Here is a 27,670-nt window from a genome sequence, read left to right on the forward strand (position 1 = left end):
TGGTAAATAACTTAGAGAATTTATTTGCAAAGTAGGAAATAAAAAGCATGATTTTAACATTTATTTAGAATATGAACAAAACTAGAAAAAGTTAAACTATAGAAAAGAAGGTAGAGAGTACTTAAGTTGGCCAATTAATACAACAAGCAAAACCCAAGTTTCCTTCATGCAGATAAGACTTAAGGAAAAGAAAAAGGGAATGTTTATAGAACAGATCACAACAAATATTTTAAATTTTACATAAACTGTACATAAATGAAAAAATAAATTAGATGATTTACAAGAAATGTTTTATAGGTTACAATAGGCTATAACTTAGTTTATTATGAATAAAATTTGTAGCACATCATACATTTTTACATCACAGGTTCAGTGTTAGAATAATTTCAACATAACAGAGGTTAGACTTGGCAAGAACAATGCAATAGACAGAATAAGGCAACTGAAATGGAAATGGCTTGTATAATTAAACATATTCTAGGTATGATTCGACTCTGTAAGTGGACAGAATTAAGACAAGTACCATTCAACTTCAGTTAAAAAGTCAAATCACTATATCATTTCACTTTAGTTCAAATAAAAAGTCAGAGCACACAATGTATTTTTAAAAAATGACAAAACATCTTAACCTGACTTACATCCATATTCCATTAATTACATTTGGGACAAGGAGACCAGAATATGATGTTAGGTCTATATAGTTATCTTTTGTTTCTAAATGTTAACTAAAAAGGGCACCTCAGAAAAAAGCAGATTTCAAAATGGCTTAAAACCTGTGCTGACTACCTACTTTGCTAGGAATGAGATCCATGATTCAGATACGATGTATAGCTAAAATAATCTCAGACGATCTGCATTACTGATGTACATTCCACAAATTATACAAAACTGAAATGTTTTCTCTGAAAGCTACTGAAAACTGTAAGCACTGCAATGTATGGAAGATGTTAAGAAATAGAAAAAAAAAAAAAAAAACAGCAAATCTTGAAACGTAGTTGCATATTTATACAATTCAAAATCTTGAATTTTAACTATTCACTCCTTTGAAAAATATATTCTTCATTAGTTCTTTAAACACAAAATTAACGGCAGCTACAGCAAAAAAAGACTGAAAATCTAAAAAGAGAGATAACCTCTTGACTACAGAAAGAGCCAGAATGTTAAGACTTAGGGGGTTTTCTTAAGGAAAAAAAAATTGACTTCCTCTCAAACACATCATTCAGTACCAATTGTAGTACCTGAAGTCCCAAAATCAACTCACTGCTAAATGTATTAAGCTGGAAATGTCAGATAACATGCCCAGTCTGATTATTCTCAGGTAATCCAAAAGATAAAGGTATTTTAGGTCTTTATCAGATTTGATGTAGATAACTATAATCCATTATATTTCAACTCACAGGTTATTAACATTGCGTTTTATAAATCCCACTATGAATTGTGTTTGACAAAAGCAATAAATAATTCTAGGAGGGGTTTATCCCACATCTGTATCCACTCAAAATGATCAAAAATCTGGTGGCTCAGATGGTAAAGAATCTGCCTACAATGCAGGAGACTTGGGTTTGATCCCTGGGTCGGGAAGATCCTCTGGAAAAGGGAGTAACAGCCCACTCCAGTATGAATCCCATGGACAGAGAGGAGCCTAGTGGGCTATAGTCCAGGGGGTTGACACTAAAGAAAAGGATTACTGAAGAAAATCCCAAATGTATTTAACATTCAAACATCCATAAATTTAGTGGTATGTTTCTTTTTGTACAATGTAAAAGTTCTAATAATGCCCATATAATTTTGAAGTTATAGCACAATAAAATCCTAGATAGCTTTACAGATTAAAGCACACACACACATATACACACGTTTATATATATATATATATATATATATATATATATATAAAAAAAAACCCTTGATAGTACTTTAAGGTGTATCTATTACTTGGCCATTACAGGCAATAACAAAACTAATACCATTCTGTTAGTGAGAATCCAAAAGTTAGTATCTCTTAACAGATACAAATAAAACAAACTTTATAAAACATGATGCCACATAGCTGAACAATCTCAAATGCTGTCATCTCAAATGCTTCCATGAATGGAGCAACTAACTATCTTTCTCAGGATCCTGATGATTATCCAGTCATTCCCCAGTGTTAACAAATTAAACCTTCATTTCACAAATAAGATAACATTCAAAGATGTTACATCAGCTCCTGGTGCTATTTCTAATACAATGCCAAGTTATGATCCCACACCCACTGAAGACACGAGATAGATAACGCATTTAAACTTGTGGAAGTGGAACTCACTGAACATGTATATGTGTCTGACGTGTACCCCAATGTTCATCGCAGCACTGTTTATAATAGCCAGGGCATGGGAGCAACCTAGATGCCCATAAGCAGACAAATGGATAAGAAAGCTGTGGTACATACACACAATGGAGTATTACTCAGCCATTAAAAAGAATACATTTGAATCAGTTCTAATGAGGTGGATGAAACTGGAGCCGATTATACAGAGTGAAGTAAGCCAGAAAGAAAAACACCAATACACTATACTAACGCATATATATGGAATTTAGAAAGATGGTAATGATCACCCTGTATGTGAGACAGCAAAAGAGACACAGATGTAAAGAAGAGTCTTTTGGACTCGGTGGGATAAGGCGAGGGTGGGATGATTTGGGAGAATAGCATTTAAACATGTATATTACCATATGTGAAACAGATCGCCAGTCCAGGTTCAATGCATGAGACAGGGTGCTCAGGGCTGGTGCACTGGGATGACCCTGAGGGATGGGATGGGGAGGGAGGTGGAAGGTGGCATCAGGATGGGGGACACATGTACACCTGTGGTGGATTCAAGTCAATGTATGGCAAAAAACACCATAATATTGTAAAGTAATTAGCCTCCAATTACAATAAATTAAAACAAAATTATATGTCTGAAAAGATGGAGTGGTTTACTTTTCATGGAACCATTATTTTCAATAGGTTATTAAAATATCTTTAAAAAAATTACTCATTTTTTGAGGCCTTTGCTAATCTTTTACTAGGCTCAGTAGAAATATAAAGCAACTGTCTCAAATACTGAAAACAGGCAGTAATATAGATAAAGCACATTACTTTCTGAGATTATTATCTCATGACAGAAACACAGTTGGCTGAATTCCTTCCATATTACAATAAAACACCCTAATCAACCTTATTGGGAAAATAGGACATCAGAGACATTTCATGAAAATCACGTTAAATTAAGGTCAAAAGTATTATTACAAAAATGCAGTACATTTCTAATATTTTGCTTATACATACCACAAAACAAATAAGTTAAATACAAAATAATACATACTCATTTTTCTAGTGATTATCCTTTATCGGTTTTTACATGGCTTTTAGAAGAGAAAAACTTTCTAAACCACTCTCAAATGCAACAGACTAAAAAGCATAAAGTGCTCAACAGAAAAAAAATAAACAAGATATAAAAAACTTTGCATATAATCAGCAGAGTGGTTATAAAGGACATTTGCAAACTATTGCCTCGCTAAGCTTTCCACCCAAGAATGTAATCTTAGAAATCAAGGCAAGATGTGGTGGACTGCTCTTAGAAGGCAAGAGTACCACTGAACATAGAAGAAACCTCTTCCCTCTGAGCTACATAATTTTTCTTACAGAAATGGTCTTTTAGGAACTGGTACTTAAAGTACAACAAACACATTTGCACGCAAAGGTAAAAAAATTCAGGAATCTTTATAAAGTCTAACATTTGGCAAACAATCTGAACCTCTAGAAGGACTGTCAAGACACCACATGTATCACTGGCGATGGCACTAACTTTATCTAAACTAACAGTCCACCTATTTAAACTACAGCAGCTGAGTAGGGGACACCCATGTCAAGAAACAAGGAGGTCTACAAGTACGCTGTCTTGGGAGAAGTTAGGGTGTAGAACAGAAGGCCATTAATTCTCCAAGTCGAGTTAAAAGGTAATCTTCTATGGGAAGGGATGGTGGTAGTGGTGGTGGAAGGTTCAAGACCTTGTGCTCTTCACGCAGCCCCAAAACAAGCTGGCAGTGCCCCCTGCATTTGAAAATGTTACTGCCGGGGTTTAAAAACGAAAATCAAAGACAAAGTTATAAACACGATTCTCTTTGTGTGTACGGAACTCAATGAAGAACTAAAAGGGTCCGTTTTTAGTTCTTTAGAATTGGCTTCTCAAAGTTCAGTTAGACAAGATGTCAGGGGTGGCGGGGGGGCGGGGGGAGTTTAAGACACTGGAATCATCACATTTACTTCAGTGAAGGAAATACATATTTTGACAGACTGATGAGGATGGCAGGCATGTGTCTTGGGTAATTTTATTAGTATCATTAGAAGACTGATACATACTATAATGAGATGGCAGGATACAATGTAAGATAATTTTTGGAATGGTCAGAAATACAGCCTGAGTAAAATAAACTAGGCCAAACAAGGTACTTCTTTTCCCTCTTTTTGTTTTTTAAAAATTAGGTTCCCATATTCATAGTTCTAAGAGCTAGTTCCAGAAACTACACTAGTACAATAACCACTACTCAAATGTGGTTACTGAAAACTTGAAATAGGTTAAACTGAGTTGTGCTATAAGTGTGAAGTATATGCTGACTTTGAAGACTAAGTAGCAACAATCCTTTAAAAAACTCCTAGGTAACTTTTTAAATGTATTACATGTTGAAATGGTAACATACACTGCATTAAATAAAAATATTTAATTTAAAAGAATCTCATCTGTTTCTTTTTATTTTTTAAATGTGTCTACTAGACATTGATTTCTCATATTGATTTCTATTAGCACTGTTCAAGTACTTAGGAGCTCTGCAGCATTAAGTTGACTGGGATTAGAACCAAACCTATTTACCACTGTATGCTTACAAGCATTTTCTTGGGATTGTAATAAAAAACTAGAATCTTGGCAGCCTTCATCACAACTCTATGTTCTTATTAGAAATACTTATTAGTTATTCCAGTCATTCTAGACTATACAAGAGAAAAGCCAAGTCGTTCACTTTATATGCATTTTAGAAGGCAGAGCTTCAGGTTCAAAAGACAAGAAGTATGAATCATAGTCCCAAATTAACCAAAGTATTGATCAAATTAAATTTTATATACTTTTACCATTCCGTTTCTTTTAAAGACAGCCCCAAACCTGTAACTGCTAACATACGATTTGTCACAAGTATAAAACTTAAAGCTATCATTTTAAAGCAAAATCTTTTTGTACAGATACCCAAATCACAAAATTCTAAAATAAACAGATAGCTTTTGGCTGAAACATCTAGTCACAAAATGGAAACGTTTAAGCAGAAAATGTTTAATCATTATAGATTTTCAAAATGACCACTGACTGAAATGAATTCAAAGTTCCAAACATTCTAAATTCTAAAAAATTACCTTCACATGCTTTCCCCTCTGAACATTACTCTTATTCATATGTTCATGTCTACAGAGAAAGAAAAACTGAATTTTAAGTATTTGAATGCAAAACTTGAGAAATATCTTTATCAAGCAGCTCTTGAGAGTCAACTGAAAATTGTTCTTTATGGAGCAAAACTGTACTGTAAAAACACACTGTAACATTTCTTCCTTTCTGTAAACAAGTTTTAAACTCTTCAAAGTACATCCAGATTTTCAAAATACATCCAGATTACATCCAGATGTAATTTAAGGAAGTGAATTATTTTTTCCTAATTTCCCCAAGTCTTTCAACTACCTAAAATCATCACTAACAGTCTCAGAAAACTTCGCTGAACTATTATTGGATCTCCAAAACGTTACTGCAAAAGTAAACATCTGAAAAAATTTATAGCATTATTTAAAAATGACTTCAAAATATAGAATTCCAAGGCAAATGGATATACAAATTTTGGAACTATGTTTTTATTACCAGAATATACAATGATCCTTTCATAATTCTGCAATACTGCCTCAGATTCCCAGTTTCAAAACCATTGACCTTTAGATTTCCTTAACATCCATTTAGAATAAATGATTTTGTTGCTGCTCATAAAAGAAGAAAGTCTTTAGCTTTGATGCTTCAGACGTAAGTAAACAGAAATGGCTAACTCTGGGCCTAAGATAGATGTGGTGTAGAAAGAGCACAGAACCCTACCAATACACATAAACTAACTACGCCCCATTTGAAGCATTCTGGAACCTCAACGAACAGATTTTCAAGTAAGTAATTAAGCCTCCAATTAAAAATCATTTTTAAATGTACTGATAAACATATATATGTACTGATAATCAAAATACAAAAAATGCAGTATCACCAATTATGTGGTGATTTCCTAGGGTTCACTCTGAAATTCCAGGTAATGTTTAACAATAGTATTTCTATTAAATTATGGCATTTGAAAGAGCTTATACTTCTGGGGGTAGATCACATAAACACACTTTTTGGGAGAAGATATGTTTGGAAAACAATAATGAATAATTAATATTTCTTTAACATTTCTAAAATCACATAAAAATGATCATTTCTAATTGCCATTTCAGTAAGATTCCACACAGGGTATGTTACTATCCATGTATTAGTAACCAAAACACACAGAACAGATTTGTAACAAATATTCAGAATCAATTATTTTCATGAGTGAAACATTTCTGAGACTTTAAGATTCATGTTTGAACATACAGTACTGCAATGCTGGCTACATAAAATAAATAGAAAGTCTTTTTGAGAGGAAGCTCAATCATCAGAGGCTGTATTGCATTTAAGGATTTAACACTGGCTATATACAGAAAGAAAAGCAATCCAATTAGAAATATTTCATGTTACTGGAGCTCTCTTTTTAACATGGCAACATTTAGCAGCTTACCATTCTGACATTTAAAAATCAACAGGAAGAGTGCTACTCTTTTATCCTTTGGTTCCCAGTGAAAAATAACTCAGTAATAATGCCTCTGGTTTTCAGATCCTCTTGAACGACATTAGCAGAGATAAACCTGATACTTTAGCTGAAATTTGGCAGACCAAGAAGTGCACCGACTGCTCCAAAATATCCCTGTATAATTTAAAAACAATTATTCATGTAGTGCAGCTTTAAATTAGCATGTACTATTAACCGTTATTATAAACACATATTTGGTATAATCTATTTAAGAACATCAATTCAGAAAGGATGGCTTCCTCGGGGTGTGAAGAAAGGTAGTGGCTATAATGCAAGGAACAAGGGGTTTTAAGCAAAGGTGTATGTTCTGTTATCCTGAAGATTTCAAGGGCATTTATGACAGTAATCAAACATCTTAACAGCTGACAGGCAGCTGGATGGATGCTTGGGATAAAAGAACAGACAACTTATTTTTTTTAAAGCTTATTTACTGGCTGCTGCTCCACAGCTTGTGGGATCCCAGTTCCTGTAGCAAACCCGTGCCTGTAGCAATGGAAGCTCAGAAGCCTAACCACTGAACCACCAGGGAATTCCCCAACTTTCTAACAAATGTTTATACACTTAAAGAAAAAAATTAAAGAAAAAAAAAGAAGAAAGCTACCAATCTGTTATCAGCTACTGAAAAAAAATTTTTCTTAAAGCCTGTATTCTCAAGATATAGACCTCTGAAATATATAAACAGTGACTTCTAGTTATTAAAGCTTCCTGGACTATTATGGCAATTCTGTGCTCTCCTTGCTTTTCCTGAACAAAGTTCCTGGGGCTCTGCTTGCCAACAGCACAGGGCATGCCAGGTGGACCTGCACAGGAGTGCCCGTTCTCACGTGTACAGCAAGAGCTACGGCAACAACACATGGGAGCTCGTGAGAGCAGAACAGACACTCAGAATCTGTATTATGAAGATGATTAATAAAGTATCTAACTGATCAGAAACAAACTAATTCAAGGTACGTTTACATAATTCAAAACATTTTGTGAACTGGTATTTGGCCAGGTCAGAAAGTAACTGGGTATAGTGAAAGAAAAAAAAAAAAATCTTAAAGAATGAACTCCAAAAATGTCAACAGTGGTTGAGGTTACCTCTGGAGGTAGGGGTGAGGTTGTGGTGGGAGGGATAAAGAGATTTTCATTACTAAATTATATATGTATTTTTACTGTTCATATTTAACATTTGTTCTCTCAGGGAGAAAAAAACAAAACAATTTAACAAATCCACTAAGTATAAAAGCAGTCCCAGAATTTAATGAGCTCCCAGATCTGACACTGCTCTCTCTTGGTCAGAACTGTGACATTCTCATCCTAAAGGGAAGCCTGCAAGGTGTCAGTGACCCCCACCCCCGAACGCAACTGAAGTGCGGGAACCATACACTGTTCAGGTAAATCACATTTTTATACTTTACTTTAAAAGTACCAGGCAAAGAACAATATATGAAACCTGTATACAAAAGCATGCTATTAAAATTCACAAAACTTGGTTCTTCCTATCATACCTCATGCTCCAGAAATAACGCTTTCAGTTGACCTTTTGACCAATAGTCCAGTGCATATGCCAGAAGTTTCATTGAGAGAGTATTGACACGCAAAAAGTTTCCAACAAAGACAACTCTGTTTATTTTCTAAAAGAAAAGAAGGAGGAAAATAACTTGAAAAAAGAATTATCAGGTAGATTTTACAATACAATACAGATGAGTATTTACATCTATTTACAAATATAAACAATTACTACCTTTTATTAGTGCCTTCTACATTCCTGCTATATGCCTTCATCATCCTGAACACTTAAAAAATTATTTCAGGACAAGTCACTACACTTGTCAAAATTCACAGAATATACACTAAGAGTGACCTCAGAAGTGAACCATGGACTCTCAGTGAGGTTCACCAACTGCAACAAACGGACCAAACTGGGCTGGACACTGAGAGCGGGGGAGGCTGTGCATCCGCGGGGTCAAGGCTGCACGCGAACTCTGGGCTTTCCACTCGGTTTTGCTGTGAACCTAAACCTGCTCTAAAAACTAAAGCCTAATCAAAACAGAAATGGTTTAGAAAGTCTCTAGCTAAATGATCTAGAGACAGACTTGTTATTGAAAATGGCTATAAATAATACATCTAGCAAAGAAAGTAATTTGGAGAAACATTACTGATGAGACAAAAGGAGACAAACCAAAGAAAGTATTTCAGAGGTGTTTAATTTTTTAAAAAAGCTGTAAACTGGTCAGCATGTTGCAGCTTATGCTCAGCAATAATATGAGAACTTTAGCACTGGAGATAACACGGACTGGAATTCTGGCATAGCCATCCAATTCCCAGGGTTCCAGCATTCTCTGTACCCGGCCTAACCCATCAAGTCACTCTTTAATTTGGTTCCTTAGGTACCTCTAAGATTAGAAAATCACTGATGGAGAAAGCAATGTTTGAATTTCCAGAAAATCTGTATCTACTGTCACAATAATAGAGTATACATTTTTGCATACTGAATTTGTGAATAGTGAAAACTATGCCCTTGACTGGCTTCCCCAATGGCTCAGTACAGTCTCTATACAGTCAGCAAAAACAAGACCAGGAAATGACTGTGGCTCAGATCATGAACTCCTTATTGCCAAATTCAGACTTAAATTGAAGAAAGTAGGGAAAACCACTAGACCATTCAGGTATGACCTAAATCAAATCCCTTATGATTATACTGTAGAAGTGAAAAATAGATATAAGAGACTAGATCTGATAGACAGACTGCCTGATGAACTATAGATGGAGGTTCATGACACTGTACAGGAGACAGGGATCAGATCATCCCCAAGAAAAAGAAATGCAAAAAAGCAAAATGGCTATCTGAGGAGGCCTTACAAATAGCTGTGAAAAGAAGCGAAGCGAAAAGCAAAAGACAAAAGGAAAGATATACCCATTTGAATGCAGAGTTCCAAAGAATAGCAAGGAGATAAGAAAGCCTTCCTCAGTGATCAGTGCAAAGAACTGATCAGAAGAAAACAATAGAATGGGCAAACTAGAGATCTCTTCAAAAAAATTAGAGATATCAAGGGAACATTTCATGCAAAGATGGGCTCAAGAAAGGACAGAAATGGTATGGACCTAACAGAAGCAGAAGATATTAAGAAGAGGTGGCAAGAATACACAGAACTGTACAAAAAGATCTTCATGACCCAGAAAATCACAATGGTATGATCACTCACCTAGAGACAGACATCCTGGAATGTGAAGTCAAGTGGGCCTAATGAACCATCACTACGAACAAACCTAGTGGAGGTGATGGAATTCCAGTGGAGCTATTTCAAATCCTAAAAGATGATGCTGTGAAAGTGCTGCACTCAATATGCCAGCAAATCTAGAAAACTCAGCAGTGGCCAGAAGACTGGAAAAGGTCAGTTTTCATTCCAATCCCTAAGAAAGGCAATGCCAAAGAATGCTCAAACTACCGGACAGTAGCACTCATCTCACACGCTAGTAAAGTAATGCTCAAAATTCTCCAAGCCAGGCTTCAACAATACGTGAACTGTGAACTTCCAGATGTTCAAGCTGGATTTAGAAAAGGCAGAGGAACCAGAGATCCAATTGCCAACATCCAATAGATCATTGAAAAAGCACGAGAGTTCCAGAAAAACATCTATTTCTGCTTTATTGACTATGCCAAAGCCTTTGACTGTGTGATCACTATCAACTGTGGAAAATTCTGAAAGAGATGGGAATATCAGACCACCTGACCTGCTTCTTGAGAAACGTATATGCAGGTCAGGAAGCAACAGTTAGAACTGGACATGAACAACAGACTGGTTCCAAATAGGTAAAGGAGCACGTCAAGGCTGTATATTGTCACCCTGCTTATTTAACTTGTTTGCAGAGTACACCGTAAGAAATCCTGGGCTGAAGAAGCACAAGGTGGAATCAACATGGCCGGGAGAAATATTAATAACCTCAGATATGCAGATGACACCACCCTTACGGCAGAAAGTGAAGAAGAACTAAAGAACCTCTTGATGAAAGTGAAAGAGGAGAGTGAAAATGTTGGCTTAAAGCTCAACATTCAGAAAATTAAGATCATGGCATCCAGTCGCATAACTTCATGGCGAAACAGTGGCTGACTTTATTTTTGGGGGCTCCAAAAATCACTGCAGATGGTGATTGCAGCCATGAAATTAAAAGACACTCATTCCTTGGAAGGAAAGTTATGACCAACCTAGACAGCATATTCAAAAGCAGAGACATTACTTTGCCAACAAAGCTTCGTCTAGTCAAGGCTATGGTTTTTCCAGTGGTCATGTATGAATGTGAGAGTTGTGCTATACAGAAAGCTGAGCGCCAAAGAATTGATGCTTTTAAACTGTGGTTTTGGAGAAGACTCTTGAGAGTCCCTTGAACTGCAAGGAGATCCAACCAGTCCATCCTAAAGGAGCTCAGTCCTGAGTGTTCATTGGAAGGACTGATGTCGAAGCTGAAACTCCAATACTTTGGCCACCTGATACGAAGAACTGACTCAATGGAAAAGACCCTGATGCTAGGAAAGATTGAGGGCAGGAGGAGAAGGGGACGACAGAGGATGAGATGGCTGGATGGCATCACCGACTCAATGGAGATGAGTGTGAGTAAACTCCAGGAGTCGGTGATGGACAGGGAGGTGTGGTATGCCACAGTCCACGGGGTCACAAAGAGTCGGACACGACTAAGCGACTGAACTGAACTCAGTAGTAAAGTGGTAAATGGCTCAGTGGTAAAGAATCTGCCTATAATGCAGGAGATGAGGGTTTAAGCCCTGGGTCAGAAATGGCAACCCACTCCAATATTCTTGCCTGAAAATCCCATGGACAGAGGAGCTGGTGGGCTATAGGCCATGGGGTCACAGGAGTTGGATGTAACAGAGCAACTAAACACAGTATTTCGGAACCTGTGACTTGGTGTCTTGTGGTGTATGGCCTTAATTACTGTTAATTCGTCAGTAAAAATGGACCTGAAAGAGCTAATAAAAAAGGTCCCAGATTACTGTCAGCCCCTCAAAGTGAAATATTTCCCAACTTTAGGTTAAAACACCTGCTAGTAGCTCCCTCAACTAACTTACTACACTGTTATAAAGAAACTTAAACGACAGAATTCTGATTTTAAATTTGGAATAATTCAGAGCATTAATTCAAGCTTTTGCATAGTTGTTCTCTCTCTTGGAGCCTCCCTATCCCCCAAGATCTGCACCCATGATTCTCTCACCTTATTCAAATCTTTGCCTAAGAGTCACATTTTCAACAAAGGCTTCCTTTAACTACCTAATTACTTAATTTGTCCTCTGCCAATCTTTGGTCTACTCACAATTCTGTTTAATTTGTTTAATTTTCTCTCTCTCTTTTTTTTTTTTTTGCTGCACCTGGCATATAGGATCTTAGTTCCCTGACCAGGGATTGAACCCACACTCCCTGCAATGGAAGCTCAGAGTCTTAACTACCTGACCCGCCAGGAAAGTCTGTAATTTTCCCTTTTTAAAAAATAGCATTTCCTACCTAATACTAAACAATTTGCTTATTTACTGTATCACTAGAACAGCTGTAAGCTTCACAAAGTCAGGGATTTTTGTTTTCTTCACTAATTTACCTCAAGTGCCCAGAATAATACCTGGCAAATGATACTCTGCAAATATTTATTCAATGAATAAACGAAAGAGTGAACAAATGAAGAAGTCCTTCATAAAGTACGATTTCCAACTATATTTACAACAACTAAATGGGCACATACACCTACCACATGAAGGCAGAACTGTACGATCTTCTTTAACAAACATAACCAATTATGAGGTAAACCCAGCAGTACATGCTTTCTGTACGTGTCCACCACTCAAGTGTCATGTGCAGAGCAGCCTCAGCGCCTTCATAGCCCTGTACAATGCTGCTTGATCCATATGCAACAAGGCAGCACTGTAAAGAAGCCGAGGGCAGCAAGGAACCTCCAAGTTCTCATCAAGTGCAACATTAACAGGAAGAAAAAACACAAAGCACCCACACTTTCAGGATTTAGTTACCTCAAAATGTTTTACTGTTTAGGGGGAATCTCTCTTTTACGATTTCAAGATATTTAGGCCATACATTTCCGAAAAGGTTGCTGGATAAATGTAAATATCTCTTTGTCCTAATTTCCGATTTGAATGATCTGCTCCTTTAAATGAAGTATCACAGTTGGGCAGGTAACATATATATTAGTGTACCTTGGGATTTAATGGATTAAGAGATCTAAATCCTAGAGGCCTCCTTAAGAATCCTGCTACATGTACAGAAAACTCCAACTCACATTTTTCATGTAATTAAAAAAACTTACCTCATTAACAGCACACATTCGTGCTATAGAACCAATGTTATTGGTGATAGTAACTAAAGTAGCTCTTGCTAGATCTTCTTTACTAACAGATTCTCGCTTCTCCTTATAAATCATATTCCCAAAACTGCAGAGAAATGAAAAACAAAATCAAACCTGCTGATTAACAAGCAACAGCTCATACATTTTGGAACTATAGCCTACAGATAAATCTACACATGTGCAAAATAAGGTATACATGTGCAAAGTTACTTAATGACCCAAGGACCTGCACATAGCAGACACTGGGAACAACCCAAACATACATCAAACTGATCGTCACACAATGAAACACCATGAAGCTATTCATGAAAGAGAGAGAAGAAGGAGGGGACGCAGAAAAGGGAGGACAAAGAGGAAGACGGAGGCGGAAAAAGAGAGAGAGAGGTAAGGGAGCAGGCAAACAGACTAGGAAATACTGCTGTTCCAGACGACACAACCACCCCTCTTATCCATGAAGGACTGGCTCCAGGACCCTCCTTGGACACCAACATCAATAGATGCTCAGGTCCCTTGTACAAAATGATGTAGTATTTCCATATAACCTATATATATATATATATATATATATATACATCATCTCCATATTACTTAATACAATATAAGCACTATGTAAATAGCTGCCCAGGCACAGCAGATTCAAATTTTGCTTTTGCAACTTTCGGGACATATTTTTAATCTGAGGATGGCTGATTGTGTAGGTGCAGGACCATGGTAAGGGGAGCGAACTGTATACTGTATGCTATAAAATGCTATATAATGGCATTTTAACGTTATCTTCTAAAAGTTACCTTTTAGAAGAGGAGGATAAGGATATGTATTTGTATTTGCATAGAGAAACACTAGACGGATACTCAAGAACGAATAGAAGTTTCCTACAGCGCACTGAGGGGAGACTTCGTAATGTAAATTTAATTTTGAAATCACACAGATATTCAAAACTTATAAATGAACTGGGTAAAAGGAAGCCCCCTTACAACTTCCTGATACACTGCTTTCTAAAACCTAAGTAAGCAAGCTTAATTACAGTGTAAATGTTAAATTTACCTAGATGCCACGGCCCAGCCAGGCAGACCAAATCTTTCATAATCTCCCCCGTAAATATCACGGACGAGTTTGTCAGCTTGCGTGCTGTCACCTTTCGATGCCATTTCAAGAGCCTCTTCAAAACTTTCACAGCCAGTCAACAAGCTACATAAACCCAGAAAGGTACCCCCTCCAAGGCTAAAGAAAACAAACAAAATGTGGTAAGTTGCATTTACACACTGCATTCTTTCTCCAATGTAAAAGGATGGAGCACTCACTTATTCAGTTAAACACATGAATAGAAAACATTTACTAAACCTAAGAAAAATGCAAAGCAAAACCAAACTTATCAGATCAAAGAATAAACCAAAGGAAAAAAATCCTGTTGTGGAAACAACATGACACGGGAGACCTTCTGTGTCTCTGTCTTCACCTGGTACTGCACACTGTAACTGCTGAAAACGCACGTCATTGTGTGCGTGAAAAACGAGTGTTTAAAAAAAAGTTAGCACCACACAAATTAAAAGGAAAATTGTAACTCTAAGTCAACACATAAACATTTACATGACTCTGAAATGAATACAGTGAGATCATTTACAGACAGAAATTAACTTGGTTTTAATACTCTTTGAATATGCTCATAAAATGAAATCGTGTTTCTCTAATCCTTAAAATCAAAACCTTTGCTCCTTTAATCTCACCTGAATTTCTAACAGATTCTACTCCTGAATCACTGTTGGAATCTAGTTAACAGACTGAATTTCTATCTTTTTGAATTGGCTTAAGTAGGTAATACTTCCCTGTAATTCTCTGGCATAGAGTTACAATGGAGGTAGATTTTCAGTCACCATAGAAATAGAATACTAATTAAATTTAAGTACCATTCAAATAGGCGTACTATATTGAAATTACAAGTTTTTCTGGGGACTTCCCTGGCAGTCAAGTGGTTAAGACTCTGTGCTGCCAAAGCAGGGGCCGTGGGTTTGTTCCCTGGTCTAGGAGCTAAGATTTCACGTTACACCAAGAGGCCAAAAAATAAAGTGTTTTCCACTCCCACACCCTCGCTGCCACAAAACAACCTAATTTAAGAATCCTAAAATCTATCTTCGTCAAGTTTCCTTAAAAGTTGATGAAGTACATATTAGAATCATAAGGTAAATTTAAAAATCTCATTTCACATCTATATTTCAGGTATTATAGAAAAAAAGAAAGTTGCTCAGTCATGTCTGACTCTGTGACCCTGTGGACTGTACCCTACCAGGCTCCTCTGTCCATGGAATTCTCCAGCAAAGAATACTGAAGTGGGTAGCCATTCCCTTCTCCAGGGGATTTTTCCCAACCCAGGGATTGAACTGGTTCTTCTAAATTGCATTGCAGGCGGATTCTTCACTATCTGAGCCACCAGGTAAGAACTCATGTTAAATTCATCCTATTGAATTAATTACAAGGTTGCTAAATACTTCAACTTAAAAAAAAAAAACACTATTATTTTCAGCTACACTGGGTCTGTGTTGCTGCATGGGCAACACCACAGAGGGGACGGCGGGCTCCACTCTCCAGTTGTGGCACACAGGCTGTTCACAGTGCTGGCTTCTCCTGATGCGGGGCACCGGCTCTAGTGCGCAGGCTTCGGCAACTGTGGCTCCCAAGCTCTAGAGCACAGGTTCAATAATGTGGTGCATGGGCTTAGTTGCTCAGCAGTATGTGGGATTTTCCCAGATCAGGGATCAAACCCACGTTTCCTGCATTGGCAGGTGGATTCTTTACCACAGAGCCATTAGGGAAACCCCAAATACTCTGCACTTTATTATGAATCAAATAGCAGGTGGTAAGCTTTAGGCTTAAATATATCTATATAAAAATGAGAAAAATGTTTTGGAAAATGGAAGTATTATTGGAATCATTCCAGATAAAAATTCATGCTTCATTATGGAAATTTTAATGACAACTGACACTAACCAATACAAACATTTCATGATTTTAGTTTGAGTCTACACACATGCCTTATAAAACAGTACTATCTGCAACACTACAACTTTTACTCTACATTTCTAGCTATTGCATAATACACTTTTTCTGATGAAGCTACCATATAGATAGATAAATTTCACAATTTCTAAGAATAAAACAATATGAATGCTGCTCTAAGAACAAAAATGCTACCACCTTGTTCCGGTTACTCGTTTATAGTTGTCTTTGGAATGGACTGCTAAAATACTAACTCCCGAACCAATGTTCACTACCAGGAGCGGATAGGGATCGTCCAGGTTAAAAGGCATCTTTTGGCACCTCTCAGGTTCTGAGGCATTAGCAAAATAATAGCACTCTGCTTGTCCATTGAAACTGACAGAGTCTATGTACAGCAAGCCCTTCACAAGGCAGTCAAGTTCATCCAGTTTGTGCAGGTGGAGGTTTCCAATCTGTAAACAAACCCCAAAACAAGTTTTATAAAGTGAACAAAGAACAGCACTCAAAATACTTAAGTATATAATTTTCATGTACTTCACAAAACTTCAAAACCAGCTACAACCCCTGCATTTTTACTTGCTTTCTTTTGTAAGAGATTTTGAAGCCCCAAAATCTCTTAGGGGCTTCATTTAGTCCAGTGGTTCTCAGGAGTGGTAGTATTACTTCTAGAGGCATTCTGAAAACCTGTCGGGACATTTTAGTTTTCATCAAGATGGGGAGGAGGGAAGAATCAAACTAACATTTAGTGGGCAGGGACTTGGGTGGGGTACCAGATATCTGGAGTGGGCGGGCAGTTGTGCAAAACAAAGAATTAACCCTTTTTCTGCATTATCTTTGAACATTCTGACAGATATTTTTGTTCCGACAGTAGTAGGAAAATGTTTTTAATAACCTGAGCCTATGTAAACAAGTGTTTTATCTATCTATGTGTATAAATACAAGGTATTTTTTACACGGTTTTAAATACATCCTAAATTTACAAGGAATGCAACCGTCATATAAACTAAGAAGTGTTGCACTTTTGTTTGGAACTTTATCTTGTATAATATCACAATAGCAACACCACTTACATATTTGATTCTCCAATAAAATTTACTGTATCGATCTAGCATGTGTGGCTTTAGAAATTAAGATCTATGTACACACGTAAGTGGGTGCTCAGGTGCTCAGTCCTGTCCGACTCTTTGTGATGCCACAGACTACAACCCGCCAGGCTCCTCTATCCAGGGAATTTTCCAGGTGAGAATACTGGAGTGGGTGGCCATTACCTTCTCCAAGAGATCTTCCCGAACCAGGGATCAAACCTGTGTCTTCTGCGTCTCCTGCACTGGCAGGATTCTTTACCACTGAGCCACCTGGAAAGCCCTAATCTATGTCCATACAAGCATCTAAATCTAACTACTTCATTATGCCCTCCCGTGTGACCCTACCAGAGAATCTACCTACTTCTACTTACTGATATACAAAATTAATCAGTTATACCTTAATTTCCTATGTTTATATTATAGTTTCAGTACTAATGTGAAATTATTAAATTCATTTTTGGTTAGTAAAGAGTAGATTATATTTGCTATAAAAGATCTGAGCTTTGATAATGCTTTCCCATTCTCTAAGGACTTATGAGGTATCACTCCTGAGGATACTTATCAGGTATCCTCCTTGAGTTCCCATGGCATCTCTTTTCATAGCAATAGTATTAATCATAATGCACTGTACTTCTATTTGTAATTCACTTAACCATGTGGTCTAGGAAACTGTACTCTTTGACACCTAGTCTGTGTCTTATTCCTAGCTGAGTTCTCAGTGTCTAGCACAATAACCTAATAAATACTACATGCTCAAATATTAACTTAATAAATGACTGAACACCAACAAAAACAAATATTATAAAACCTCATCACTAGAAAATACTTATATTTCTTTTAAGAAAAATTAGAACTCTCCAATTTGAATACCAGTATTTCCAATGGCTTGACAAGAGGTGGCTTCAAGGACACTCCTTTTGGCAAGAACACTGGCAACCATTAAGTATCACACATCCAAACAAACTGGTTTCAAATTCATGTAATTTATGGTCAGATTACTCAATAAACTGAATACAAATCAGTACTACTCATCATTTTTTTTTACTAAAAAAAAAAATTTTTAGTAAAAATTTATAGACTTTTAAGCTACCCCAAATTACAAGGTATTCACTTCTGTGAGCCATATAAGTGATCATTTATGCTCTATTAATAGATTTTTCTTACATGACTTTGAGAAATTCACAGGCATATTTAAATGGTCCTCTTTCACTTTTCACTTTCATGCATTGGAGAAGGAAATGGCAACCTACTCCAGTGTTCTTGACTGGAGAATCCCAGGGACAGGGGAACCTGGTGGGCTGCTGTCTATGAGGTCGCATAGTCGGACACGACTGAAGCGACTTAGCAGCAGCAGCAGCGTGCATATTTTCAAGAAAAACAAATTTCAGTAAATCTAAGTATCAACTTGTTAATCTTTGTTCTAATGGGAAGGACTGGAATCTTGGCAAACCCCTACCAGCACAGAAATCAATACTTGCATAATCCTCTTGCCACATCCAAATGACCCCCTCCCCCCACTTCAAGATTCAAATTTGGTGGGGTTGATGATATAAAACCCAAGAAAAAAAGGGGTAACAGGAACTTCATTCAGGTGTCTATTAATCAAAACATACAGACTTTAGCTGGAGTCTGGGAAGATGGGTGTCCTTAGGAGAGATGACTAGATCAATACTCAAAAAACCAGGCAAACACAGAATAACAATATGCAAATATTTCAAGCCCCATTTATATCTGGCTTTGCACACTACCAAATTCACTGGAGTCTATGTCTACTGTAACTTTGTAGCAGTTCCTAAACTTACCAGACTTTACCAAATATTATGTATAACAGGCCCAACTCTGGCCAATTTTTACTCACTGTATAAAGGTTTTTAAATGGTTCAATCAAAAGTTAAGTCACGTAGATGAATGGATAAATTAAGTTGTACATATTTACAATGGAATATTACTCAGCCACAAGGAGGAAAGAATTTGATCAGTGGAGGAAGCACAAGCTGGAATCAAGATTGCCAGGAGAAATATCAATAACCTCAGATATGCAGATGATACTACCCATATGGCAGAAAGTGAAGAGGAACTAAAGAGCCTCTTGATGAAAGTAAAGAGTAGAATGAAAAAGTTGGCTTAAAGCTCAACATTCAGAAAACTAAGATCACGGCATCTGGTCCCATCACTTCATGGGAAACAGATGGGGAAACAGCAGCTAACTTTATTTTTCTGGGCTCCAAAATCACTGCAGATGGTGATTGCAGCCATGTCCTTGGAAGGAAAGTTATGACCAACCTAAACAGCATATTGAAAAGCACTTTGTCAACAAAGGTCCGCCTAGTCAAGGCTATGGTTTTTCCAGTGGTCATGTATGGATGTGAGCGTTGGACAAAAAGAAAGCTGAGCACCAAAGAATTGATGCTTTTGAACCGTGGTGTTGGAGAAGACTCTTGAGAGTCCCTTGGACTGTAAGGAGATCCAATCAGTCCATTCTAAAGGAGATCAGTCCTGGGTGTTTATTGGAAGGACGGATGTTGAAGCTGAAACTCTAATACTTTGGCCACTTGATGTGAAGAGCTGACTCGTTGGAAAAGACCCTGATGCTGGGAAAGATTTAGGGCAGGAGGAGAAGGGGATGACAGAGGGTGAGATGGTTGGATGGCATCACCAACTCAATGGACACGGAAGTTGGTGATGGACAGGGAAGCCTGGCGTGCTGCAGTTCATGGGGTCGCAAAGAGTCGGAAACGACTGAGCGACTGAACTGAACTGAGTGAGGCAGATGAACCTAGAGCCTGTTTTACAGAGTGAACTAAGTCAAAAAGAGAAAGACAAATATCATGTATTAACACATATATATGGAATCGAGAAAAATGGTACTGATGTATCTGTTTGCAGGGTAGCAATACAGACACAGATAGAGCAGACTTGTGCACACAGCTGGGGAAGGAGAGGGTGGGAAGAACTGAGAGAGCTCCAATGAAACACGTGCACTGTGTGTGTGTTGTCGCCTCTGACTCTGCAGCTCTATGGACCATAGCCTGCCAGGCTTCTGTCCCCGGGATTTTCCAGGCAAGAATACTGGAGTGGGTTGCCATTTCCTACTCCAGGGGATCTTCCCAACCCAGGGACTGAACCCATATCTCTTGCATCACTTCCACTGGCAGGCGGATTCTTTACCTTGCCAATGTAAAATAGATAGCCAGCGGGAATTTGCTGTACAACATGAGGAGCTCAACCTGGTGCTCTGTGACAACCTAGAGGGGTGGGAGGGAGGCTCAAGAAGGAGTGGACATATGTACACCTATGGGGAATCAATGCTGATGTATGGCAGAAAACAACACAACACTGTAAAGCAAATATCCTAATACAAATTTAAAAAAAAAAAGGGGGGGGGGGGCAAGTCAATAATATATACTTCCTCTGTATCAGCACAGAGGACCAGTCCAAGGAACATACCAGACAGAAACCAGGCCCCATATTTTAAAAATTGAAGAGAACGGGTATCAATTTTTGCCTCTGAGTGAAATACCTACTGTGCGAAAATCTTTTTCAAACTTGTAAGCACCACCTCCTGTAGCACATAGCACCGTGTGTAATGTTGAGAAGTTTTTATCTCTTCCCATTTGGATAAAAGTAGGCAGGTCCTGGGTTGGAAATCTGATAAAGTGCAAGTTCCCTCTCCGGCCAAAAAGTGTTAAATCTTTCAGTTCAAGGTGTACATCCCGAATACCAGTGGATCCATATGCTACATTAGAAGTCAAATATTTCCGGATACTTTTTAAGCTCTCAACTTCTTCTTGTTCTTCCTCTGCTGTGATATCAATAGGTTCAAAATATGATAGCTTTACCAGAGTTCCCCCGATGTCCATGCCAAACCACGGGAAAGCTGTGGATAAAAAATTAAAATATATATCTTGATTTTGGAAATACAAATGAGGAACTAGTTAATTAACCACAAACTTTATTTACTGTGAACCATGCACTCAGTCAACTTATGAGGTAAGACACATCTTCCATGTGCAACTCACCCTTCAAAGTGTTACTCTGTGCATTTTCTAAAAACCCTGAAACCTAGGATTCCTGGATCCCAAGGACCTTTTAATTCTTGCTCTGTGACAATCTAGAGGGGTGGGAGGGAGGCTCAAGAGGGAGTGGACATATGTATATCTATGGATAATCCATGCTGATGTATGGCAGAAACCATACATCACACACCTGTCACAAGTAGGCATTTCTTTTCATTTACTATATACTTATCATGTGCTCCAGGAGATTAAGACAAAAAATAGGACCAATTTTGTCTTAATAGTAGTATGTCATCACCTTTTGAAAATGTTTCTAAAAAGATTTTAATGTAATAAAATTGGTCTAGAATCATGTCAAGTAACCCAAGAGAAAAGAACCTCCTTATAAGAAACTTTTTCCTTTGCCCATTAAACTTACTAGGCTTCTTTAAGGGCCTCTGGTTAATAAAAATTAGCTGTTGATAACGTTGAAGGTAAACCTACCTGGAGATAGGCACACTCGGGTAGGGAGCATCATCTGGACTTGGGACTTGGTACTCTTACTAACTGGGCTGTTTGACACTGGAGAAACCACTAACCTGTCAAAACCTTAGTTTCCTTAAGGTCTCTTTCTCTTCTCTGGGATCTTAATCATCATGACAGTGAATGAAAACTAATTTCATAGTTAAGATACATAGATTACAAAATGCCTAACAGCAGGTATTTAACAGTTCATTACGCATAAGTTGTCAAGGATAAGTAGTTCCCTCTAAAATTCCACTCTGTTTCTTCAGCATTTATATTTACTTGGTATGAGTGTACCGTTAGAAACTGGGAACATCAACTCAATGAGAAAGGATTCTGTACATTTCTCTGTTCAGGCACTATGCTCTTGTCACCTATAGATTTGTATAAACAACTAAGATGCTGAAGAAACTAAATTTTCTCTGTTTTGTCAGGTGGCTAGCAATGGAGGCCATCTTAAATCAGTAAAAAAAATAGAGTTAGCTCTTAAAGGAGGGGTAACTGGAGACGCTATAATGCAGAACATGATGTTTTAGTAACCATAACATACAAACTAGAACATGATAGCTCCCTGCTTTCTTGCAGAGATCCCTTCAGTTCAGCAGAGTTCTAGAATTTATTTCCTTATGCCAGAGAATCAATCACCATTCAAAAAGTATGGAGGAGGCCATCAGAATACAGAAAATACATGTTCTTAATTATGATCCACTCCTTTCATTCTAGCAAGTGATCTAACTGCCATTGCCATTAAAGCAAATATTTAAGCTGGTTACTTTGTCATTAACCAAAGGGAGAGGGAGAATGGCCACGAAATTAAAGTTTATTTACTTACAATAAAACTACAAAGTTAAGTACAACCACAGGCCTACTGATAGCTCAAGAGGTAAGAAAAATATCACTTTCTAAAGAAATCAGGCAAATCTATCAATAGCTTTGTTGCTTCTAGCCTAGGGACAGGTTAAAAGTAGGTTACAGTACAAAAGCATCCTACTTCCTACATATAGCCTAAGCATTTCTCATTCTTTTGGGAATAACTCTCTCCACTGTCAAGGTGGGGGGAAAAAAAAGAACCAAAATACACATCTAATGAACAAAATACACAATCTATAAATATAAATAACTCCTCTGATGATGGCAAATAAACATTACCTTCTCCAGTCTTTTGAGCATTTCCTAGAATCTCTCAAGATCTGTTTATGTGACCCTCCAAAAAACAGGAGCTTCTACTCTATTTCTGACCTAAGCCCAAGAGAACTGCTCTATCAGTCCCCCATAAGTAACAAAAATATCCAGAACCACCTTAAGCAGAGTGCTACCTACCAGGCAGATTATGTATGCAAAAGAAGAAAACTGAATGTCTTTTCAGATAATTAAACAGAAGATATTCTAGCCACAAGGGCAGACTGTTCATTTCCAAACAAGCTGTGCAGGAGTTTCCTAGTGGCCTACTGGTTAGGATCCCCAGCTTTCACTGCCATGGTCAGGGTTCAATTCCTGGTTGGGGAACCAAGCAAAGCAAAAAGCTGCTTGGTGTGGCCAAAACTAACTAACTAAATAAAAGTTTGGTCTTTCCTTAAGTGTTGGTAAGGGTAGGGGAGAAGCATTAAAAAGCTATTTAATTGAGACTGGCCCCATGTAGATTTTTGCCCAAAGGGATACTATGCCAAACTAGATTTAATTGTTCTTTAGCAGAAAGAGAAGGCAAAAGCTGAAAATGTTCAAAACATTAGTGGATTATTTTAAGGAACAAAATTCTAAACTGGACACGTGCACTAGTTAATTCCAGATATGGCTCAAGTTCTTGAATAAAAGGCATTTCACTCTTCCCAAGAATCATTCCAAATAAAAGTGCTGTTTTCAGACAGACTAAGAAAATAAACCATTTTCACACCTTCAGTATTATAATTCCTCAGACAAGCTTCAGAAGATATCCCCCATTTTGATAAATTAGTTACATCTCAGGGGATATCAGAAACTATCACCTTCAACTGCACCTTACCATCCATTTGAAGTGATTCTTCCTAAGTAGTGACTCAGTTTATAAACAGGCCAAATTACACAGAAGCAAACAGCACACATATGCTACATACCCCTCTCTGGTCTTGACAGAACCTTCAGGTATCTGACTGCTTGGATCAGCAAAGCACGCATACAAGCCTATACCGCACCACATTATAATATGCATATAAACGGGGCAGGGGCGGGGGGATGTACTGTACGGGGTCTTCACAGCGGGGTGTGGGATTAGTTGTCCTGCAGCAGGTGGGCTCTTAAGTTCCCCAACCAGGGACAGAACCTGGGCCCACAGCAGTGAAAGCCCAGAATCTTAACCACTGGACAGCCAGGGAATTCCTTTATATATAAAACTTTTATTATCACCTTGTTAATCATGTTGCATGCCATACAGGTAACCAAAACAAAGGCTGACCCTTAACTTAGAAAGTCACATGAGCTGAGATACAGAGGACCACCACTGTTGAGACCTTTATTACCTATTATTTAAGTAGAGTGAAGAACACAAGTAAAGGTAAAGCAAATATTGCCATCGTTTTGGTTTTAGCAAAAAACTTGCATTAATGTTTCACTTCATCCTTCCCCTGGAGTTAAATACACAATTTCAAATGCTCACCCTTTAGTTATACAATCTACAGGATGAATTCCTTTTCTTCTTTTCTGCTTAAATACATGCATGTGGTTTATAAGCTGGTATATTATTAGTGATGCATCAAAAAACCCAATGTTTTCTAACACTTATCTGTTAAGGAAGTGTGCCACACCAAAGTCACTTGCTTACCTAGTATGAGACACACTCTGAGTTATTAGTGCCCCTCTAAGGAGTAAACAACGCAACGCATGGACACATGCCTTACGTACCAGGTGCTCACTAAAGTTATAATCAAAGAAAGAAGCCCTACACAAGAACTCAAAACAAAACAAAATAAATATTTCTTTAGCTAACCCGAGTGATTTGAAACATCAGAAATACTGTCCAGGGATTTCCCTGGCAGTCCAGTGCTTAAGACTCAAAGCTCCCAATGCAGGAGGCAAGGGTTCCATCTCTGGTCTGGGAACTACGATTCCACATGCTGCGCAGCTTGGGCCAAAAAACAAAGAAAAGAAATAATACTTTCCAGATATATATATATATATATATGTATGTATGTATGTATGTATGTATGTATCCACAACAGTTCATAGTTGAAATACTTTCTTTACCACGGCACAAAAACAAGACGTTCTTTATATTTATTGTAAAGAACTGAGTAGACCTAAAGTCATCTTCTGCATATTAGAAACTGGCAATGTTATTTCAGGCTTCTAAATCATATTAACTGACTTTTTCAGCATAATTAATGGTCTCACAACGTACCACAATGTAGTAATAAGTAAATTACTTCTAAAAAACTAGGTGATCTTATGGTTGCCAGGGAAGGGGGAGAGGGATTCCTAGGGAGTTTGGGATGGACACATACACATTGCTGTATTTAAAATGGATAACCAACAAGGATCTACTGTATAGGGCATGGAATTCTGCTCAACGTTATGCAGCAGCCTAGATGGGAGGTGGGTTTGGGGGAGAATGGCCGAGCTGCTCTGCTGTGCACCAGAAACTACCACAACTTTGTCAGAGGGTTATACCCCACTACAAAAAGTTAAAAGATAAAAAAATAAACATATAAAAATAGGTTATTAGTCCTCAAACCTGTTTATTTTATAAACTCTAAATTATCATCTTTGCTAAATATGAAACACCTTTGACAGAGATGGTATCCACACCTGATTACAAGTTTGCCCAATCTAAGTAATCAAACTGTTGTGGCAAAAATAAAATACCACGGGGTCAGAATATATGCTTGTCAAGGTTCAACTCACTTTCCTAAATGGAAATTCTAAAACAGGCTGAGAAAACGTATGTGTTGAAGGAAGATGTCCAACTGTTCTACTTTACAGCATCTGTTTAAGATTCATTTGATTTAGCAAATGTTAAATTAGAAGTGTTTCTATATTACTGTCATTAAAGCCTTCACATCACTATTGTATACACTGATGAAGGAGAACTCTTTATCTACCATTCTTTTAAAAAAAATCATTGTTTAAAAAATGTTTTAGGGGACTTCGCTGGTGGCTCAGTGGTTAAGACTCTGCACCCACAATGCAGCAGGCCAGGGTCCAACCAGTGGTTGGGAAACTTGAGACCCAGCTGCAATGATGACCCAGAGCAGCCAAATAAACATTAAAAAAAAAAAAAAAAAAAAAAAACGTGTTTTAGTTGGCAGATAAAACCACCAGATCAGAAAGGTTTGTGCTTCCTTAAGTATTCAGACTATGCCCTACAGGTGCAAAACAAAAAACAAAAAACAAAAAAACGAAGGACTATGAGTCAGGAGCCCGAGGAAAGTTACTCTGGTGCCCAGTAAGTTCAATTTCCTCAGCATTAAATTAAAACTAAATTATCTCACATTTAAATGACAATAAGCAGATTTCAGAGAGCTTTGGTATGTTGACTCTCCACGGAGGTTTTCAAAAAACCGGAGGGGCGGTAAAAGGCAAGATCGCGCTCCGTTTTTACAGCAAGAGATTTCCTAGAACTGTTAGGAGAATCAAATGACACTGTAAAGTGGCAAAATACCAATACATTTCTAAGACAGAAGCATGCATCCCGTATTCCTAGTGGCCCTGAAGAATGGATTTCAAGTATGACAATGGCTGAGTGATTAAATAAGGCATTTATAGAAGTTTTAAATAGTCTAAAAATAAAAGGAAGCAAATAAAAGCGACCTACTCTCTTTAAATATAGGGGAAAAAATTTTACGTACATGCTCTATAGTCTTAAAAAAATCTGTATATGAGTAGTCACCAAAACATTCTTAGAGGTCTGCTCTGAGTGGCGGGAATACCGGTAGTTTTGCTCTTTTAACAACGAAGAACTATTTGTCATTCTAAATAAAAACACACTATGGTAATCACCCACCGGCAGGTTACACGCACGTGTGTTTAAAAGCTCTAATTGTAACAACAGTGACAACTCCCGGGAACCGTGGATTTCAAGGACACAAGCAAAAAACTCAAAGATTAAAAAAAAAAAAAGTTATGAATGTCCCCGCGCAATTTGACAGCCGTGACCACCAGTTTGCAGCTTTACTTCAGAGGAAACTGGGAACGCGGACTGGTAGCTCTAATCTTGCCTGCCAAACCCCGAAACAAAAATTCCCGCTTGCACCTCCCAGATCTCAGGGAGGAAGTGCGAGAAAAGGCCAGGGGGGGCGGCAAGTGCTCGCCAGCCGAGCTTAGGGGGATGGGAAGAGAGCCTGGAACCTGGTGCTGAAAACGTCCCTCCGCCCCCATCCCGCGCGGTGCCGGCGGGAGCAACCCGTTTCGAAGCAGGCCGCCCGGCCAAGGGCTTTCGAGACGCGGCCTGACGTGCTCTCCCAACCCGACGAACCCAAACCCCCATCTTACAGGGTTTCTTGGCATCCTTGATCTTCATGGCGTCTGCCTGAGGGGCGAGGGGTAGCCTCTAGTCCGGCGCGCGGAGGGCAGTAGCTACGACTCCAGAGGTGGCTCTGGGCCGCGCGGGGAGGCCGGGCCAGTTCCTCCCCTCGGGCCGGGCTGGGCGGGCCAAGGGCGGGGCGGCGGCGCCTAAAGCTAGGCCCGGCCCAAGGGGCGGCCCCCCACCCCCTCGAGGGGCGGCCGGGACCGAGCAAGTAGGGGCAGGCCGCCGGCCTCGCCGATCCGGGGCCCCCGCCGCCGCTCCAAACAAAAGGCCCCGGTCCCCTGAGCCGCCGCCGCCGCACGGAGAACCAG

At 38.4% G+C, this 27,670-nt stretch overlaps 1 protein-coding gene across 1 annotated transcript; it reads right to left on the reverse strand.

Moving 5' to 3' along the window:
* On the reverse strand, positions 1-27,670 carry PANK3 (pantothenate kinase 3). The gene is made up of 7 exons (XM_019982902.2): positions 27,326-27,670; positions 20,870-21,222; positions 16,459-16,712; positions 14,314-14,490; positions 13,231-13,354; positions 8,418-8,543; positions 1-7,041 (listed from the first exon to the last, which is right to left on the reverse strand). Exons 1-7 carry the CDS (start codon positions 27,351-27,353, stop codon positions 6,991-6,993), a joined length of 1,113 nt encoding a protein of 370 aa, XP_019838461.1. The 5' UTR covers positions 27,354-27,670; the 3' UTR covers positions 1-6,990.

The sequence above is a fragment of the Bos indicus genome, chromosome 20 (genome assembly GCF_029378745.1).
Source record: "Bos indicus isolate NIAB-ARS_2022 breed Sahiwal x Tharparkar chromosome 20, NIAB-ARS_B.indTharparkar_mat_pri_1.0, whole genome shotgun sequence".
NCBI lineage: Eukaryota > Metazoa > Chordata > Mammalia > Artiodactyla > Bovidae > Bos > Bos indicus.